This window comes from Enhydra lutris, unplaced genomic scaffold (genome assembly GCF_002288905.1).
Source record: "Enhydra lutris kenyoni isolate GAN:26980312 unplaced genomic scaffold, ASM228890v2 scaffoldscaffold12, whole genome shotgun sequence".
Lineage (NCBI taxonomy): Eukaryota > Metazoa > Chordata > Mammalia > Carnivora > Mustelidae > Enhydra > Enhydra lutris.
The window spans coordinates 58,545,604-58,564,316 of record NW_019154096.1 but is presented as its reverse complement, the minus strand read 5'-3'; the positions used below and the strand labels follow the sequence as shown (position 1 = coordinate 58,564,316).

Here is an 18,713-nt window from a genome sequence, read left to right as displayed (position 1 = left end):
TGTAGTGTAACCAGGGAGGAGACCGAAGCCCCAAGAGTCCATTGGCTTCCTCAGTGTCCCAGAGCCCAGGCATATATCCATCTCTCTGGATTTGCAGCCCAGGACTGTGGGAATGGACAGCTCCATTCTTTTTTTTTTTTTTTTTTTTTTTTTTAAAGATTTTATTTATTTATTTCATAGACAGAGATCACAAGCAGGCAGAGAGGCAGGCAGAGAAAGAGGAGGAAGCAGGCTCCCCGCCGAGCAGAGAGCCCGATGTGCAGAGAACCCGATGTGGGGCTCGATCCCAGGACCCTGAGATCATGACCCGAGCCGAAGGCAGAGGCTTTAATCCACTGAGCCACCCAGGCGCCCCTGGACAGCTCCATTCTTAATGAGCATCTGATGTGTAATCCCACTGAAAGGGGGCTTTGCAGTGAAGCTAATGAAACTTAAGATTCAGAGCCCTCACAGGCATTGGCTCCTGTGCATGCTGGGCATTTGGGGGGAATCGTAGATCGCATCATATACAGAGGGAAAGCTAGGTTGCGATCAGAAAACGTTTCTATTTTCTTATTTTTTTGCCAAACTGCCTAAAGGTATCTCAGAAGAAAAGTATGTGAATTTTTAAGGCACTGGTAATTTGTTGTGAGCTAACTTGTCATTCTCATAAACATTCATTGTTAAACCTTGTCTTATTCATAATTTTTTATTCTGTTTCCTGAAGAGAGGTACTCAAATTGCATGACTCTTACCCTCACAAAACCCATGTCGAGGCCTGATGTTCCTGGTTGCAGTCCTCACCTGACTCCTTGATCTCTCCCCCATGTCAGAACTGGTCCCCTCCAGTCCCTCCCTCTGTACACAGGAACACCCTCCTCCATGCTCTGAGTCCACATATGGCATGTTAAGATTAGTCCTTACTCTCAGAAGTTCCTTATTCAAGAACAGATTCTTCTAGAAATCTAACTTCCACATTTGTCAGACGAGGTGGTTAGAGTTACATGATCTTTGCAGTCCTTTCCAATTTTGTCTTAAGTTTCCTTTAATAGAATGACAAAGTGATGGGGCGCCTGGGTGGCTCAGTGGATTAAGCCCCTGCCTTCAGCTGAGTTCATGATCTCAGGGTCCTGGGATCGAGTCCCACATCGGGCTCTCTGCTCTGCAGGGAGCCTACTTCCCCCCCCCCGCCTGCCTCTCTGCCTACTTGTGATCTCTCTCTGTCAAATAAATAAATAAAATCTTAAAAAAAATTAAAAAAGAAAGAATGACAAAGTGCTAAATATTTTTATAACCACCCACCAGTCACCTAGATGCCATTGTAGAGGATTAGAACTAGAGTCATGTAGACTCATTTTGGTTCTGTGATTAAACGACAAGAAATATGTAAGAATCATTTAACTTCTAGAGGATTCTTTCCTCCAACAGAAGCCTTTATTATTTATTAATAGATTTTACTTGGGATTTCAAGATGTTATTTAAATTTCACTTTCAAGCCAGCTTTTTTAAGCTTTGAATTTCCTCTTGGGCAAATTGTGTCCCATCATGCCTTAGCACTCAGACAGGGCGAACAAAAGATCTGTTAATAACGGTCTGTTGTTATTGCTTATTTATTCATTTTTTTAAAGAGAGTAAAATGTTTCTCTTCCTCCGTGGTTCACCTTAAGATTTTCCCAAGGTAAAGGAAAATATTTAAACTTACCATATTAACTGTCTCTGATTTTTTATCCTTATTGTTTTAGTTTCATTGTGTGGTAAGTGAGAAGAGGAAATGAAAAAAAAAAAAAAGGCTGCGTTCTCGTTCTTCATACCGTTTTCATTGGGCTTCGTCTTGTGACGCTTGGACCACTGTAAAACGCGCATCTTTATTTATTGGCTTCCTGTTCGCGTGCTGTGTTAACCTTGAGAAAGCAGTATTTTTAAAAATGGAGTTAACCTCTTCAGATCCATGAATAACAGCATAAAAACCAAGAGATGCAGAAGTAGAAAAGGAATGACTTGGAAGCTTAACATAAGGCAGCATGAGAACAGAAGAGCCCCTCATCATTAACACACAGTTTGCTGCTTAATGGTGTGTTCATTTCATGTGTGGGCCCTCACGTCGGGAGAGTTTAATATTTAGATAGTGTCTATAATTCTGACAGAGAATGATTTGAGAGCTTGGAGGTCTGTATTCCTCATATCAGTGTATGGGGAAGTTAAAAGGGAACTTCTCCATTCCTCACGTCCCTTTTCCTCTCCTTACAGCCTTACATTCTTCCCCTTTAACTTCGTCATAGTTGTTTCCTTTCTTTGTTTTCTAGATTTCGAGAGAGAAGATAATGCAAGAAATAATTTCTTACAGTTTTGTAATTCCTTATTTGTGTTTCTGTATAAGTACCCGTTGACTTAATTCAAGTAGGGATTAAATCAAAGGAGAAGTTCTGTCCGTTACCTTCTTTTGGGGGGGCAGGGATGAGGAGAGCATCGTATATGGTTGGTTGGTTTATGAAGCAGTGGACTTGTACTTGTACTGGGTATTCTGTGTGGTTTCCAAACAACTCACTGAGTTTCCTGCTTCTCGCCACCTCCTCCCTAGCCTTATTTGCTTTCATGGCTTGAAGCTTTGCCTTTAGCACTCTCCAGGTCTAATTTTTCTATTTTACTCTCCCTCCTGTAGAGAGGTCTTACCTTGAGTATGCATTTTCCTCATATTTTGTACAATCATTTTATCTTGGTACTTTTTGGAGATTACATTGATAGTGGTTATCAGGCTTTTTTCTAGGAAAAAAAAAAGATCATTTAATTTAGCATCTGTCTATCTCTCCTAGTGTAATGCAAATGGTTAGAATAGAGTATAATTTAGAGAAGAGTAATTTAAATAGAGAAAGGGGAATATGAAATAGTTAACATTATCTGCTAGATATGGATATATGCTTTGGGAATTATTCTCTTTTTTATTCAAAAAAGAGGAGGGGGTGAAGAAAGAAGACTCTGGAGGACTGAAGTGTTGAGCATCTCCAGATTTTGGAGAGAATACTTTTTTTTTTTTTTTTTTTTTAGTTGACAGTGTCCCTCACCTTGAAAAATAGAAAAACAAGTTCTGTTTTCAAGACTTGTGTCAAAGGACAGCTTGGGTCCATTGGTTTTTGTTTGCTAAATAGAATGACCTGGTTCTAGGAAGAGAGTATAATAGCCTTTTATTACCTGCATTTCTTTGCTAGTCACTACCAGGAAAGAACTTCGACTTTCAGCAGAAGAGAGGAGAGAGATGTGAGTTGGCCTTGAATGAGAGTTGTAGTCTTTCTCACATGGAAACTCCTGGGACAGTGCTCCACAGCTCCTGTGACCTCATATCCTAGCTGCAAATGACCTCTAGAGGAGAACAGATTCAGGGGAGGATATAGCAGATTTTTACTTAAAAACATTCTACTCTCCTAAAGGGCTGTCCCATATTCTATGGTTTGGTCTTTGCCTCCTGTTGAGTCAGTCACCTATATACCCCTGTGTCTGTCTGCCTCACTGTTGGCTATCCGGTCTTTCAAGTTCCTTGGGGTGGTCCAGTAGCCATGTAATTCACTCTCACACCATTTCAATGCCATTCAGAGGATATTACATAAAGAAACATTTTATTAAATTATGTGGATTCTTAGAAAACGTGAAGGCCATTTGGGATCCAGGACTCCCCAGAGGCCAAAATCTGATTGCTTTCTGGCTAGCCCCACACCCCACATTCATCCCACCCTTTCTCCTGGTTTTTCTTTTCAAATTGTGTTTGTGTGTGCTGGGTCACCTCTGTCTGATGACTTAGGATGCCCACGTGCAGGGGTTGTGTGCACCATCGTACCAACCTTCCAGTTCCCCTCTGAGGTCTCTTAATCCGATTTAGCTATTATTGAATTCTCATCCCTTGGATGACTCAAATGGAGTGCAATTACACATTCACATATATCTCCTGAAAATGAAGATACTAGAGGCTGTTCTGTTGAAATCTGCAGTTCGATGTGCGGGCATTCATTGTCTGGAACCCCTGATCTGGAAGCCACCAACTTCTGTGATTTAAGTGGAAGGGTCATCCCCTAACACTAGATTTCACTCAGGTTCAAAGGTTTGTTTAAAACAAATTAAAAATGACAAATGAAAATGCCATTGACCTAAGGTCAATAAAGAATTAAAACTCCAGTTTATATCATATAAGGAAAACATATTCTAGGGATGTCCAGGAGAAGGCAAAGTAAAGGAGGAGTCCGGCTGATACCGTGTCTGATGGGTAACAGGTCTACAATACTTTTGAATTGGACAGAAAGTAAGGATCCTTCACTAACTTCTAGTAACAGAAATACTCAGTTAGGACAACATACCCTGGAGATAATGAAGCACAGTGAGTAAGAGTCTATATATATAATGTGATTTCAACTTGTTCACCACACAACAGTTGAATAAATTTCTTAGCCTCTTTGTGCCTCAATTTCCTCACCAGAAGAAGAGAGATAATTATTTGAAATACCCTTAATGATGAAATTTGTCTGGCACACAGACTAGGCCTCCAATAAATGCTAGATGTTATTAATAATAGCAACTATTTACATCTGCAGCGTACTTGAACATTTTCACAGAATTTTTCCACTTCCTGTTGCTTGCGTCTCCCATTTCTAAGAGACTAAGGAGAGAGGTAACCTTGTCTCCTTTTCTCACATTTGTTTTTAATAAGTCTTTTCAGTATTTAAGTGATTTATTTGAGGTCACGCAGTGGCAGACACTACTCATTGTTACTCAGCAGCCACTACCCTCTATTTCTTGACTGGCACAGCTCATCTCTTACCATAGAAAACACCAAGTCCTTCTCCAGACCTCTGTCCTCATTTTCCCAACTTTCATTCAAGCCGTGATGGGGGCATGTGGCTCAACACTGGTCATTGAGACTATAGAGATTTTGCTGGAAGGGCTTTGGGGAGAGTTTCTTTTCTAATTTAAAAACAAAAAACAGATGTGCAATAGAGGTCCTTCTTTTCTTTGTGAGTGTAGCTGTGTCTGCACGTGCTACAGGAAGTGTTAGGACCACCTTGCAAACAGGAGGATGCACAGCGCTAAGCATGAACACTTTTGGAGAGGAACTGTGTCTCATTATTTAAGTGATTTTTAGTGTTCTGTTTCTTTCTAACAGGTGGCTAAACCCAGACTCAAAAGTCTGGTTTTTTGATTCCAAAGCCTTTGTTTGTTTGCTTGTTTATTTGTATGTTTTGACGGAGCATACTGCCATCGTATATTTAAGGCATCCACAGTAGAGCCTAACGTTATCTGTGTCTTCTGATACTCTGTGTCTCCCAGGGACTTGCTGTCTTCTGACTGCTCTGTGAGCTTTCACACCTCTGGACTCATACCCTCTTGCCCCCTTCCCTGAGAAGGGAGCCCTTACGGAGCTACCAGCTCTGTAGCTTCTCATGACCATCAGAATCACACACATCTTCTAGGATTTGTCTTGACTGTCTTCTTTTGTAAGAATCTATACCTGATTATACTTTTCTTGCATGCTTTCTAAGATATTTAAACACTGTCCTCTTGCTGCAAACCTTTGTCTTCCTTAGTGTAACCGTCTGTGTACAGCTCTGCCCCTCTACTTGACTGTGAGCTTCCAGGGCCTCGTACGAGTCTCATTCTCCCTTTGTGTCCTCACAGCACATAGTGGTTTTTTTTTTATTATTATTATTTTATTTTTTTATCCTTGCCTCTTAAGAAAGCTTAATAAATATTTATTGAATTCAGTGTATAGAATTTTAGAGCTGAATGTTCTTTCTTCTGAAGAAAGTTCTCATTTTCTGGGAATTAGAGAAGGTTCTTATTCTTGGATTCATGACCCCCCCAGGATTCAGGAGATCAGTGATATCATTAAAATTATAGTCATTGTTTTATGCTCATAGATTTTATTAGATCAGATTCTTAAAGAATTCATGGCTACTCAAAGGAATGAGAACTTCTTCTTAAGTTAGAAAGTTGAATAAATGCTTTCTGAGCCAAAGACACAATCTGGAGTATGCATATTTTTAGGAAAACCACTATTGTAAGTTTGCTTCTTTTCCCTAAAACTGGAGTGCAAAGAAAACAACCCAAAACAACAACAAAAATTTCTGGCTATTGAACGCTCCTCTTATGTTGTATCTAGTCCTTCAGTCCTCTGAAAGATTGTTCTAGATCTCTTCAAGCCTTATAATTTTTTGACCCCATATCACTTCTGTCCACAGTTTAAAAAATATCCAGCCACTGGTGTCTGGCAAGCAGAGAGGAGGTCACTGGAGACAGGGCAATGAGGAAACAGCAGGGCATGCTGGTAGTTGGTGGGAAAAGGATGGAGGTAGATAGCTTTAGCCCTGAACCAACCTACCGGCATCTTCGGTGTGGTTTTGCCATTGTTCACCCAAGCCAGACTGTGCCCCACCCCAGGTAGGTAGAGTTATGACTGTTAGCATGGATGAGTTCTGTGGGGTCTCCCCACATGTTACAATGACAAAAACACTTGCCCAGGCCAGCCCTGAATCACTAATAACTAAAAGAAATACAAAAGAAAATGCCTTGTTTTATAGACTAGCGCACCGTGTCACCATCTACATTGTTCTGGATTTAGAACTATAGATCTTCAGGAGTAAAAGAGACTTTAGGATCTTTTAGCCCAGATTGCTTACTGTCAAGGAGCCCAAGGACACACTTTTGTTTGCCTTGGGATTAGAATCTGTTTCTGCAGTTGGACCCAAGGGAAGAAAAGGGACATGTCTTGCTTTTCTAAGACTTCCCAGAAAAGATGAGATGAGGTGAAGTTCACTGGCCAGATCAAGGGTTCTGGTAGAGCTGAAATCTGTCTAAATGTCCCTAAGTTCTTCTACAGCTATCCTAAGCTAAATTCATTATTTAAGAAGAATAGTAAGCTTGCTAAGCAAGCTCCTTCAAGAAAGATTCTCAGTAACCCTCTACCAGGTTGCTACTCCTAAGATGAAGAATTAGGAGAAAACACTCATGGGGAAATACGTGCATCCTCCTCAGGGAGTTGGGGGAATGGGAGATACACTGATGCCCACCGGCCTCCCGTCCCCCTTCCCCTGGGTTCATTGTCATAAGTTAGCAAAGGAAAGTGTCAGTGCACCATGTTCCTTCCTTAGGGAAAGAAATGGAGAATTCCTATCCTTCTACTTGGGACGTGTGGTATAAATGTTGGTCTAGTTATTAATACAGATGTTTTCCAAAAGATATTGTGTCGAACCAGGTTACCAGGAGGGTGTTATAGGGGTTCCTTAAGTGTTTGGGGTTTCATTTCTAAATTATATTTTTATGTCGGTTAAAGAAAACATGCTTGTCACATTCAAAGGGTCATATGCCCCAGTACCGGCCATAATGGAGACTGCCTCCCTATAAAGTTGGGTTGCTGCCAAACCCAGTCGGATGCACACCTGACAAAAAGGCTTGTCCTGATGTTTTGCTACAACAGAATATTCTTGGCTGCTTTTTACGGTTTCACAAGAGAACACTGTGAATAGCCATTGGCATAGTAGTGTCTCTGTTTATCTCTGTGAATGCTTTTGTTTTGTAACCCAGTGAAGACGGAAGTTGGGGTTAGATGAGGGGAGAGGGGGATGGACATTTCCCTCCCCTAGGGTCCATTGTGATGGTTGCTTCCCGCCCCCTCCAAATTTATTGAGGAATAATTGACAAATATAATTGAATATATTTAAAGTACTCAGTGTGGTGCTTTGATATACATATGCATCATGTAATGATTGCTAAGACAGAGATAATTAACACTTCCATCACCTTTCATAGTTAACTCTCTCTTTCTCTTGATTTTTGTTTTGTGTTTTTTGTTTTATTTGCTTTTTGGTATGAATGCTTAAGATCTACTCTCAATAACTTTCAAATGGACAATATTGTATTATTAATTATATCACCCTGATGTACACCAGAACTTCTTATAACTGAAAAGTTATCTTTGACCTGTATCTCCCCATTTCCTCCTCCCCTCCTAACCCATAACAACCCCCATTATATTCTGTCTCTGTGAAATCAGTTTGTTTTTTTTATATTCTGCATATTAGTGATACCATACAGTATTTATTTTTCTCTATCTGGCTTATCTCACCTGGCAGAATGCCCTCCAGTTTCATCCATATTGATACAAATGGCAGGATTTTCTTTTTAATGGCCCAACAACATCCCACATAGACACATATGCATTGTGTATATGTGCACGTGTATATATACTGCATATATTTTTTTAATGTGATGGTTTCTTAGCGTCTACATATAGGAGGGTGGGTGAGAGGCTGGGGTTGGTGAATTGGTGGAATTATTTGGTAGGAGCTTTGGAAGACTCTGGGAGAAGGCACAGTAGTTTGGTGTGAGCCCAGATAGTGTCAGTTTAGCTCAGTCCTAGGGAGGAAGCCCATGATCACTTCCTTGAAGAACCCCACTCATCCCTGCACAGATCCCAGCACTGTTTTCTGGCACTCTCTCACCTTCTAAGGGATGGATAGTTAGAAAATAACAGCTTGGTAGGTTGACTTCAACATGCTCTTTATAAATACAGACCAAGTGATGTTCCCCCAGTAGCTTTGTAAGCAGTGGATATGGCAGGAAGGAGCCACAGCGAAACAAGGGTACGGCGGCACAAGATGCTGTGGCTCCGAGCCCAGGTGGGGAATCCCTGGCCAAGCCACTGCACATCGTGCCACAGATGACTGGGTGCTGAGATCCTGGCTCAGTGCAGGTAGAGGTGGTTAAGCCATCGATAGTTGGATTATAGCTATTTAAAGAAAGTATCCTAAGAAATTTAAAAGGAACCTAAAAAAGCTATTGCCGTATGGTCATCACTTGCGGTTTTGAATCAGGGATATTTTGGTACTATATAATGAAAACAAGATAGAGAAAGAAATGAGATGCTGATGAGTATTCCATTTTGCGTGTATATGCATCAAAACAGCCTTGCTCTCATTGATTGGATTTATAATTAAATTCTATGCAGTTGGGCTCATAGAATTAAATCTATACATGAAAATTGTTTACTGAATGAGTAAAAATAAATTACTGTCCATATATTTTTAAGTACATATAACATTTCACTTGATGAAAAAGTTTCACTGATTTTTTTTTAAGTTTGAAAAATATGCAAAATTAGTACACATGGGAACCAGAGTAGCCAGGCAATTGCATTCTCCCCTTTTCCTCATCTAATACTTGTAGTTTGGGTTGTGGACCCTTTAACAGGTACTAATTCTATTAACTAGTATGGCTAATTAACCAGGATGGGAAAATAAAGGAACAACAAACCAGATCTGATACAATGAGGCATCACTATGTAGGAGTATGGAGGTAAATAAAGTACACAGGGAAAGGAAAAATGAGGAGAGAGATTGCAAAGAATCGATTGGAGACATAACTAAAGGTTAGCAGGTCCCCCTTCTTTCTTGCTCTCGTTCTCAAAACAGAAAGAGCAGATTGATTCATGCAGATATACTTTGGAATGCCAGAAAGGACGCCTCTTCTGGCACAGTATTGATAAACTGCCTGAGTGTATCAGTGGCATTTTCGTTTTCCTAGCCCTCAAGAGGAGTCAGGGAGTGGATTTTACCTCCCTGCCGCCCTGCCTAAGAATTGCTTAAACAGTTTGTGTGTGTGTGTGTGTGTGTGCGCACGCGCGCGCTCCACACCATTACCTGCTGGGTTAAAACGTTCCTTCTCCGGGGCTCGTCTGAATTCCACCATCAGATGGGTGCGAGGCGCAGGCTGGGCCCCGCTGAACTTCATTATTTAGTTTACCACTGTATTGTATCAAGAGAGCAACTACCGAGAAATGCTCTATGCCCACACCCCCATTTTCTTGGTGGGGGATCTATAGGATATTTGGCAAAATCATACAGAGGCGGAGCGGCAACGCCACTCTGTGTCTTCCAACAAACAGCCACCCTGCTGCTGGTGATCAGTGTTCCTGGGATGGTGGTGATTGAAACTTAGCACTCAGAGGGACTTAATTGGCACGCAGACCTGTGAAGCATATGCCCCCACCACAGGTGAACCATCTGATAGACCTATAGGGTGCCCAGTACCTCACACATGCTCACATTTTGCTAAAGAAGCAAGTTCAGAGCAGGTCCTTGCAGGAAGCCTGCGTGGTGGTTCAGGAGAAGGGCGGCCCGAGAGCAGCACTCCACAGAGCTCTGCCTGTCTGGGTCACCGCAGCTCTTCATTCCCTTGAACTTGGAACAGGCCCGAGGTAGTGGAGTTCCGGTTTGCCTGCCGGGAAGGAGCTGTTGGGAATCTGCTCACGGATGTTCGTGCCTTCGGTAAATCAAGGCCTGTGCGAGCAGAGTGGAACCTGGAAGGATTGAGCACTCCTTGACAGCTCGCTGCCTTGGATTTCAAGGTTGGAATGTTCTATGCTCACTGTGACTAGAACCGATCCCTTGGCCTTCAGGGAAAATCCTGGAAATCGATGTCAACATGTTTCTGCTGAGTGGGAAACAGCAGGACTGGGCCAAATGTTCTCGGTTGTGTGAATCAGGAGAAATAAAAACCTTGACAGAAAACAGAGCAGACCTATTCAGTTCTCGACCTTACGTAAGAAGAGTGAATGGGGGGTGAGAATTCACTGGGCGGGAGCACACTGCTCTGTGGATTCTCCCATGTGTCCTAGGGCTCGTGCGTTCCAGGTAATGGGGGGCCCTGGTGATCTCTGCGGATGCTTAAGGAAGCAGCCATGATGGCCGTGAGGGTCCGAGGGACTGAGGAGAGGTAGATCCTCTGTCTGTCCACCAAGGTTATCTTTGGTGGGCTCCTCCTGTCCTAACTGGACCACGGACTACCAGGCCTCATCTGTACTGATGCTCTCCTCGGGCATCCGGCGAAATCCTGGGTTCCTAACAAATGTCCAGTGAGTGATGAATTCTGAAAGAAAGAGCTAAGTAGTTGAGTTTCTGAGTGACGCCGCGAGCAGCTGTGGGTTCAAGTCAGAGGAGGGTTTGCCGTGAAGCTAATGGAGCTGACGTGTCGGTGTCCCGAGACGTCTTTTTAAGTTTGAGTTCGTATGTTTATATTCTTTTCTTTACGGAGGGTTCCCCAAATTCTGTACGCTTCAGGACCCCATAAAACATAAATATGCTCCTGTTAAAATGTTCTTGCTGAGCCCTTGTGGAAGGCTGGACTCCATCCGGTGGCTTTCCAGGAACTGGAGAATCAGAAGAAATGGATAAAGCTAGTCCTACAAAGGAGAAGAAAGGGAAGGAATTGACATTAAAAACCCCATGCAGATTGAAGAATAATTAGCATTTATTACCTATTTTAACTTCTCACAGCAAGCCTTTCTGGGTGATGGCATTACTGCTCACCCTCTTAATAGATGGGAACACTGAGGTTCAGAGAAGCGAAACAACCTTCCCAGTGTGGTACAGCTTCTAGGGCTGGGACCCGTATCAGGGACCTAACTTTCTCCCGACCATCTGCCCAGGGGATCTCTTGCAGGGTCCCTGTTTGACAGCTCTGCTAGCCTTCCCTGAAAGCCTTCAGGCCACCAGGGTAAGGAATGCCTGGATGGGCAGGTAACTCACTGCAAGACAGAGGGAGAAAGTTGGGGAGGGAATCAGGCCTGAGCAGTTTAAAGGAAGGCCCTGGAAAACCCTACCCCAGTCGGTGTAAGTGATGCTGTAACAATTCATTCAATTATGTTAAGCACCCATTAAAGGAATCCTAAGTCCTCCCTTGGGCCATTTCAGTTCTATGAGATTGTAATTGTTTGAGACTAACCATGATTTCTTCTTTTGCCTTCAGGTGATTCTCATTTTGACAAAGCTCTATGACTATAACCTGGGGAGCATCACTGAGAGCTCGCTTTGGAGGTATGTAGATAAAGTGAGCTAATGGTTACTGTGTTACTTAAACATGACACCTGTGACTGCTGTTCCCCACCCTTTTATCCTAGGGGGATGATTTTTGGTTCTGTGTTCTCACTGCTTCCCTTTTGCTTTCAGTTTCCTTTACACATGGGTTGGGGTTTATCTCCAGGCAAGCCAGATCCTTACTTCTCTATAGGCCCCATGTTTTGGTCATAGGTCTTTTGCTAAACTGGTCATTAGGTTGTCTTTATGCATTTTGGTTCCCACAGTTCTCACTGATATGTGAGCTCGTTGGAGCAGAAACAAAGAATGGAGGTGTCTTTGCAGATGGGATCTACAGCACCGCTGGGTTGGCCGTCCCCGGCCACCCTGGCACTATAGCTTTTTCTCTGCGTCCATTCCTGGCCCTCAGCTCACTAGCACACAGGTGTGCACACACTCGCGTGCATGCCTTCATCTCTGGGATTCACACTGTATTGTCTCACACACGGAGTGTGTACAATGAATTCTTCAGACGAAAGCTATCGATCCCCTAGGATAAGACTAACTCATTGAACACCAGCAGCCATGTGCAGCTGGGCTGAAACTGGGGACTGGAATGTCCTCAGAAATCCAGCCCTCTCTTCTCTCCTTTTGTTCTGAGGTACTATATGTTCTTCTGTTTCTGTTTGTTGGTAAACGTCTGCCTTATTGGTCTCATCCTGCTGGGGTCTTTGCCAGTCTGTGTCATGTGTCTACACCTAAACCAACCTTAAGCACAGGAGGTGCTCGGTTGGTTAAACCTGGAATCTTGTGACAGTCCCTGAGCCAGGAAGATGATGAAGATGACCCCAGGGATAATATCCAGTGATCACTGGATTGGCATCTAGCCCAGAGTCTCATTGGTCGGTGCCGTAGTTACAATGATGTTTTTAATATGTTGACTATCACTTCTGATCAGCCATCCCTGAACACATACACTGTGTGCACAGACGAAGTGGGAGAGGTTATACTAATAACACAGAAGCTGGGAGTCATCTCTGGGCAGACACAAGTTGGTGGCTGTCCTCCACATAGGATCGGGGGTGGGAGGGGGACTTCATCCCCTATCAGTTAACATGACCAGAAAAGCCTAGTTGCTGGTCCTTGGGGTCAGGGCTGATGTCTAGAGAGAAAGAGTCCAATCTGCCCTTTGTGTCAGGGCTCCATCCCTGCTACAGTGAACAGTGACGGGGGGTGGGAGGGATTGACCTTGCTTTTCATAATAGCAGTTGGATTTCAGGGCCTGTCCCTGTAGGGCAATGCCGTTGTCACACAGAGGAGGGTCATGGGTTACAGGCCAAAGGAATCTACCCCACAAAAGGATTGTTTGCTAAATTTTCTTTTAACCCAATGGCTGTTTTCCAGTAGGCTTCACACTCTGTATAGGAAACCCCGAATAAATTGTTGTGTGCGTTAGGAAAACCCCAGCAGACTGAAGAGAGGGATAGAATCCGGTATGAGGTGTCCAGATTATTGAACTCTGCCCCCAACTAGAAGGTCAATTATGTAGAGATTTGGTTCCAAGGAAATAATGGAACTAAATTAAGGTGTGGGAGGGAGGTTTGGTAGGAGCCTCAAAGATTGCAATTCTTTAAGGCATTAAGGGCCTGACACTTGCTCTGTTGTTTAAATTCAGGACCCCTTCATCAGACTAGCTTAGGTTTCCTTGATAGATATCTCTAATGTATGTACATACATGAAGCACATCTGCTGTATAAAGCGTAGTTGGCATATTGGAAAATTAAAAGATATGCAATTCTGTCTCAGTGGACAGAGGCTATTAGCAGCCGTAAGTCAGTGGGAAGGGCAGGCCCCAGGGACAGGAGGAGCAGCTTGCCCTAGACTGCTGAAAGTCAGATTCACTGTGCTCCTTTCCCTCTCATGGGGCACTGTGACCCATGCTCCAGCCTAGGGAGGATGTTTTTCTCTCATTTCAAGGGGCGGGGGTGGGGGGGAGTTAGTAAAATGAAAATGACATCACACTCCAGTAATATCGGGCCTTTCTTCTGAAGGAGCAATCTCCTTGGGCTTGAGCTTTGAAAAGTGGCAGGAATCATCTGTGACCCTTCCATCTTAGGGTCAGTTTCAGTGGAGGATATATACATATACGTATGCACACAGAAATACCCCTGCTTATAGATACACACATATACACATATAATACACCTGCATATGTTTACTTTTTTGATCTGTCCACGGTAGTCATTTACCATGTCTGCCCCATGTTACATGTCTCATTTGTGGCAAACAACTACCATGGGTGCTCTATACCATTAGAACTATTGGTTTAATACTTTGATAGAAGAATCCACGCCTTAATGAATATATAATTTATTAAAGAAAAGAGGGAAAGAGAAAAGAAAAATATTTAGAATACCTTATAAATGCTTTGATAGGGCGCCTGGGTAGCTCAGTGGGTTAAAACCTCTGCCTTCAGCTCAGGTCATGATCCCGGAGTCCTGGGATCAAGCCCCATGTCAGGCTCTCTGCTCAGCAGGGAGCCTGCTTCCCCCTCTCTGCCTGGCTCTCTGCCTACTTGTGTTCTCTGTCTGTCAAACAAATAAATAGAATCTTTTAAAAAAATAAATAAATGCTTTGGTAGGGCTTACGTTTTAGGGTGGCTCACAATGACCATGTTTGGTCTTTAAGGAATCTCTTTGGGGTGTTAATATGGAAGAGGAGAGAGAGAGGTCTGGGTTAGCCCTGCTTGAAGTAAACTAGTGTCAGCTGTGGACTCGTTTTCTCCTACGTCAGTCTTTTTTTTTTTTTTTTTTCTTTTAAGATTTTATTTATTTGAGAGAGAGAGAGCTAGCGAGAGAGACAGAGCTAGCAAGAGAGAGCTTGAGTGCGGAGGAGAGGGAGAAGCAGGCCCCTTGCTGAGCAGGAGCCCAGTGTGGGGCTCTATCCCAGGACCCTGGGATCATGACCTGAGCAGAAGGCAGGCAGACACTCAACCAACTGATCTACACAGACTCCCCTAGTCTTAGTGCTTAAAACTGGGGGCTTGCTGGGGACAAGCCGGATTTTAGGTCTTCTCATTACATCCCTAGCACAGAGCACTGGACTTAGCCCATGGACGATGCCCAGTAAGCATCTGTTTTTGGACAGACCTGTGAATACTTAAATTTCATATTCTTTCTTATTCATTTATTCAACAAAGATGTATTGATTAACTCCTATAGGTCTTAGATTGTTCTGGTCCAGGGAGGGGAACATGGGTACGTGTACATAGATCAAGAGTATGTAAGCTCTGTCTGTCCTTCAGGTGTTCATTGTCTAGAGGGGGTCAGAGGTCTGTGTGGACAGTTCAAATGAGAGTTAAATGTACTTGTACGGAAGCTGCCGTCTGTGATCGTATTGGATCGGGCACTTGGGCAGCCACCCAGAGCTGCCAGCTCCCAGAAGGAGATCAATCTCACGTAAACAAAGTGTCATACAACCTTAAGTGTTGTAATAAAGACACGAGAGAAGCATTGCTTCTTTTTGCTCATGTGTATATATTCTCTCCTCAACTAGATTTTAAATCCTTAAACCCAGCACCTTTCTGGTTTAATGATAATGGCAGTGATGCTGGTGATGATGGTGATAACGACAACAATAATAAAAAGGAACTTTTATTGGGTGGTCACTATGTGCCAGGCATGGAATGAAGTGCCACGCATGGAGTATTATATCCTCTTACTTCATTTTTATGGTGTGCTCAGGGTCATACAATTAGTAAATGATAGGCCATATACGTTCAGGGGTGTTAGTTAATAAACTTCAATCATTTTACCGCTTACCTATCTTCTGGAGTCCCCTCTGCCTTCTGGTGACTCTTTCCGTACCTAAGCAAATAAGCAAACAGAATCTTAATCATAAATCTATGAAATAAATGAGTTTTTAAAGCACTGTGACATTCTAAGCAGCTTATTACTATTCCAGAAAAATAGTGGGCAACAGGGAAAGGGCTTTTTGTCCAACAAAGAGACACAAGCAGTTCGCAATGGAGCCCTTATTCTTTACAAGTTCCTTCCACTGAACAGTGAGTTGGGGTTAAGTGGCAAGTGCCATGGGGTTTCAGAACAGAAACAAGGCCAAGAGGCACCTGACCTTGGAATGATGTCCTAGAGCTTTGCACCTCGCTGGACCGACCAGCTCCGGATGACGGGGTAAGATGCTGCACCAAATTGGGGCACCTGGGTGGCTCAGTGGTTAAAGCCTCTGCCTTTGGCTCAGGCCATGATCTCAGGGTCCTGGGATCGAGCCCCACATCGGGCTCTCTGCTCGGCGGGGAGTCTGCTTCCTCCTCTCTCTCTGCCTGCCTCTCTGCTTACTTGTGATCTCTGTCTGTCAGATAAATAAATAAACTCTTTAAAAAAAATAAAAAAAAAAAAAGATGCTGCACCAAATTAATGAGCTTCTGCTCCCAGTTGGTCTTGTCATTGATTACACCTTACTCTTGGAGCAAGTTGTTGATTTTGTTTTGTGTTGTGTTGTTGTGCACTCAGGGAGTCCCACCGAGAGGAAAGGGGGATGATCTGACGCAGAACAATTAACTACACCTCAGGATCTTCTCCACATTACAGTGGATTAAGCTTTGAGATTCTGCAGAGCTGCTGGTTTTACCATATTGGAGCAAGATAAGCTTAAAGGTTGAGATAAATAAAATGTCAAAATCTAGATACAGTATCTCTGAGAAGAAATATATTCATCTTTTTCCCTGTGTGCCAGGGGGTAATCAGCACTTTGCTGGAAGAGGCTTAGCTGGTTAGAAAGCTCTAGGCAATTCTGGAAGGAGCAGGAAGGATAATCTTAAAGGGACAGGAGCCTGTAGTGCATGTGTCCCAGAGCCTGGCTGACCTGGCAGACTTCTCTTCAGATCCGGGGCACCATTCCAGATTCAGCTGGAGCACAAGCAAGCATCCAAACACATATTCCAGTTAGGTACTTTAGGAGTCATAAAGTCATAAAGTCACCTGCTTTCTGGGGACACGGAGCGTGTGGTTAAGGTAGGGAGCATGGTCAGGCATTCTGTCTGATTCCAACCTGGGAGCGGGGCCTGGCTCCTCTTCCCAGGAGCAGCTCTGATTCTTCTTTGGTGTTACACACAGCAATTACCAAGAGACACTTCCCAGTGGAGTCTTTGTGGAGAGAATGGCTGCAGAGTGCCTTGAGGCAGCGTCTCTGTGGGGTTGGCCGTGGACAGTGCTCCCTGGAGAGCACCTGTGGTTCAGGCTGACAGAAGCTGACCCAAGTCTGTGACTGCCAGCCCTTTGGCGGGTGCACATGAACGGGGCATGGCTTGCCTTCCCGCTCCTTATGCAGGGGAAGAGCAAAGGGCCACTTGGGACAGGTCGTTAGTCCCTGCTTTGAAGGGTGCTTTGCTACAAAACCCAGTTTTTAGTCATCTACAAAAATAAGAATATAAAAAATAGGGATACCCACCCTAAAAAAAGAAAAAAGAATCCAGCTACAGTGTGGTAATTTCCCCACAGGAGGACACTTCATGTCACACAGCTCTGATGATGTTACTCAACCCTGTGCATGCAAATGTTTAGTGCCTTTCCAGGGGCCCCAAGGAGAGAGCCAAGCTCCCCAGCAGGACCAGGATGTGTGTTGGATTCTGGATTCTTTTGAGCTTTCTGAGTCTCACTCCCTTTCCCATATTTGTGTCACATGGAGTTGCTTGTCGCTCCTGGAGTTAAAAGACTATTGTATTAAACCATATTGCTATTTTTTAATTGAAAAATGTAATATATGCTCATTATAGTGAGCCAAACAATGCAGAGCAGAGACAAATAAAAATGTTAATAGTCTCTTCCCACACAGATCTAGCTTTCCTGAGGTCGCTAATGCTAAGAGTCTTTGGTGATTCTCTCCATATCATTATGCCCTAACTCAAGAAGACCAACAGAGCAATATATATGTCAGGATCACTTTTTTGTTTGTTTAAGAAAATAGGAGTAACTATTCGCAGAGCTCTGATAACATGTTTGTTTCATTTAACAATGAGTCTTGGGTGTCTGTCCAGATAAATATGTTAAAAAGACAATCAGGTTGATCAGTGTCAGATCATATGGATACGTATGTGTAAGTTAAACAGGGGCATCCTAACATAAGTAGTGCTTCATGCATGCCAGGAAATGTCCTCAGTGCTTTTTACCCTCCTATCAACCTATAGAACAGGCACGACTAGTATCCCAGGTTTGCAGATGAGAGGAGCGAGGCTTGGAAAGCTGAGTACCTTGCCCAGCATCCTGCAGCCCGGAAGTGGCTCCTGAATTGATCCTCCTTAATGCCTGTGCCCTGCTGCCTCCCCATCACCTTTCCAGTGGATCTCGAGCTCACATCCACAATATTTGCTATTACATATATTTGTAATCATGTCCTTACATTGTGGTAATTTTTTTGCCATTACTGTGGTATCCTAAATATATACATGTGTAATGTTAATGGATAGCTGAGATGACTTTTTAAAAACAATTCACACCCACAAGCAGTAATAAATTATATATTTCCCAATGATTTCACCGGCACTGGGGATGTTCAACTTAAAAATTGAATTAAAATTTTTAATTTAAATTTAATTCAGTTGAAAATTTTTGCTAGTCTTTTCAGTGAAAATGGTATGTTGATCTCCGTGTGGTTTAATGGGTTTCTCTCTGACCACTGGGGATGCTGAACACTTTTCCGTATGTTTATTGCTCTGTGCCTCTGCAGACCTTCTCTTCCCACCTACCTCCCCACCCTGGCCCCCAGCCACCTGAAGCAAAAGTAAATTGTTCCTTCCTCATTAATCCTGTAGCACATTATGTATCTTTGACTTAGGATGGTTATCAGATACATATTTATTTGGTTCAGTTTAACAAACATCAACCAGTCCCC

At 43.2% G+C, this 18,713-nt stretch overlaps 1 protein-coding gene across 4 annotated transcripts in view; it reads left to right on the top strand.

Moving 5' to 3' along the window:
* The window catches only part of LOC111144791 (sortilin related VPS10 domain containing receptor 1), a 494,131-nt gene that overhangs the window by 173,076 nt on the left and 302,342 nt on the right, over positions 1 to 18,713 (top strand). For all 4 annotated transcript variants that reach the window (XM_022499251.1, XM_022499255.1, XM_022499253.1 and 1 more), the window contains exon 2: positions 11,761 to 11,828. In XM_022499251.1, coding sequence (XP_022354959.1) covers positions 11,761 to 11,828 — 68 coding nt within the window. The remainder of the gene's footprint in view (positions 1 to 11,760; positions 11,829 to 18,713) is intronic.